Here is a 2,500-nt window from a genome sequence, read left to right on the forward strand (position 1 = left end):
GACCCCAGCCGGACCAGCCTGGGCGTCCCCCACTACCACAACCACAACCACCAGCAGCAGCCGCAGCAGCCGCAGCAGCAGCAGCAGGCTCCCGGGATCCCCCGGCGGGACCAACCCCCTGCCTCCCAGCTCCATGTCAGCCTACCCATCTCCTCCTACCCTGGGGGAGCGAGCCCCAGCCTGTCCCCGGACAGCGCGTCCCAGGGAGCACTGGACTCCCGGGCCCACCAGGAGGCGCGCAGGGAGTCCCACGCCGGAAGGTCCTCCTCGCCCACCTCCACCAGCTCCTCCTCCTTCGTGTCATCGACGTCGTCATCAGCCTCGGCCTCGTCAGATGAGGAGCTCGACGAGGAGATTCTGCATATCATCTCCAACGCCAACTTTGACAGCATGCCAATGGACTGCTCCTCCCTGGACAAGGACTTTGAGGCATTCCACACCAACTCAGGATCCCACTTTGACTTCCCCGACTACTGCACCCCGGAGGTCAACGAGATGATCTCTGGTGACTTGCTCGTGCCCAGCATCTCAGATCTGGTGTTCACCTACTGAGAGGTCCAGGCCAAGGTGACTTCTTTGTTTTGTTTTCGTCTCTCTGTTTTGTTTTGTTACTTTGTTTCTGTTGCCATCAGACCTGCCTATAGTACTTTTCGCACATACCCCGGTCTTGGGACATTCTTTCTTTTTTTTTAAGTTCTTCAGAACTTCTGGACTATTACTTTAGCCATTGTTCTTTCTTGATGAATTCCGTAAGTGCTATAGCTTTCTCATTTCCCAGCATGTCACATCTTGTGGGCTTAGCCAGAGGCAGCACAGGGCTTTGCAAAGCCTTTTACTGGAGTTTAAATATTCAGACACTCTACAGGTCCCCAAATCCCCTTACACACACACACACACACACACACACACAAACACATACATTACATACAAATCGAGGACTGAACCGACAAAGTAATGTCAGGTTAAGAAAAGTTTAGCACTATCAAGGTGTGATTTTGAGGGACAGTTAAAGAAGTGTTCTCCACAAACCCACTGGTTCAAGGCTGTGGCTTGAAGAGAGCAAGGCAATAGAAGGCTCTATTGACTTGATGCCAGGGTGTAAAATATTTGAATCTGTATTTATGTATAAAAAAAAATGTCAAAGAACTGTGACAATAACAAGGGACTGGACTACCCGGACAGTATTACTGCTCTTAGCTCAACTAATGTCTGGGTCGGAGTGAATAGTCCACTGAAAGGGATCTTTTTTTAAAAAAGAAAATGCTCAAAGTAATTGCATCATGCATTATTTGATAATGTTGTTTTTTCCAGTAAGGTTGAGAGTAGGAAATAGGAAATGAAAGTAGTCTAATAAGGGAACGCGTTGTGTGTTGAGGTCATTAGAAACTGCAGCGCTCGCCAGGCTTGTGCTGTAATGCCAGCGATGCAGACCCACACAGTGAGGAGAAGAGAAGTGAAGGGGGGCGAACACACTGCAGACAAGTGCCAGGGTCCCGGGACATAATTTATATCATTCTCTTTAATTAGGTAACAGCACTTTCATCACCTCGATAATGCCGCAGAACTTAAGTCGCACGTTTGATTTAGAGGCTGCCCCACACTCGCCTTGCATGTGTGTGTATGTGTGTGTGTGCGTGAGTGTGTGTGTGTGTGTCTGTGAATTTCCTGTATTAGGTGGTTTAAGCTGTTGCGGTGTCGGATGATCAGACTGAGGAGGGAGGGAGGGAGGGAGGGAGGGAGGGGTTCAGAGGGATGGGAGAGGGAGCAGGAGCAGTGGAAGGAGGTGTGTGTATGTGTGTGTGTGTGTGTGTGTGTGTGTGTGTGTGTGTGTGTGTGTGTAAGAGAGGGGGGTGAGTGTGAGAGAGGGTGGGTAAGAGGGGGTTGGGGTTTGACTCTTTCAGGGAGCCGTGCATCTGTCCATGCAGGCAGGCAGCCTTTTGTGAGGGGGGTCACGCTCTGCGCTTTGCTGAGCGCCTCCTGTGGGGGGGGTGAGGGGGGTGGCGGGGCGAGGGGGGGGGCATGGGGGGCACAGAGACCCCGCGCCGGCTTGCTCTCTCTCTCACTGAAATGCACGTCATGTCTGCAGCCACCCCGATCAGAGAGAGAAATCTGTGTCTGCCAGCTGGCCCCCATTGACTCTCTCAGGGATCGTTTGTCTCGAGTCCTAGTGCCTCCTGTAGGTAATTCATCTGTGATGATCAGTGTGTTTCTGCTGTGTGTGTGTGTGTGTGTGTGTGTGTGTCCACTGGGATGTGGGTGTGCGTGCATGTCTAATTCTCTCGGGCGATTGGGTGGCAGAACGGACAGGTTTTCTGGCTCCCAGCTGAACTCATCTCCTTTACACCCCCGGCGCAGTGGGTTACGTCGCCGTTGGCACAGAGGACGACCGGCAGACATCAGCCAGCCTCCCACAAACAGCTGTCGGAGAGGAAAAGTGAGAAAGAGAGAGATAGAGAGAGAGAGAGGCGCCCACCAGAATACCAGCCCTGCAGTTCATATC

At 52.3% G+C, this 2,500-nt stretch overlaps 2 protein-coding genes across 2 annotated transcripts in view; one reads left to right on the forward strand and one right to left on the reverse strand.

Annotated features, from left to right (window-relative positions):
• Positions 1 to 1,458, forward strand: part of sox12 (SRY-box transcription factor 12) — a 2,882-nt gene extending 1,424 nt beyond the window's left edge. Inside the window, exon 2 of the mRNA XM_048255359.1 lies at positions 1 to 1,458. This exon is cut by the window's left edge and continues 727 nt beyond it. Coding sequence (XP_048111316.1) covers positions 1 to 552 — 552 coding nt within the window. The 3' untranslated portion in view covers positions 553 to 1,458.
• pnp4a (purine nucleoside phosphorylase 4a) overlaps positions 1 to 2,500 on the reverse strand; it is a 108,007-nt gene that overhangs the window by 62,466 nt on the left and 43,041 nt on the right. The gene's annotated exons all lie outside the window — the stretch shown is intronic.

Source organism: Alosa alosa, chromosome 10 (assembly GCF_017589495.1).
Source record: "Alosa alosa isolate M-15738 ecotype Scorff River chromosome 10, AALO_Geno_1.1, whole genome shotgun sequence".
Lineage (NCBI taxonomy): Eukaryota > Metazoa > Chordata > Actinopteri > Clupeiformes > Clupeidae > Alosa > Alosa alosa.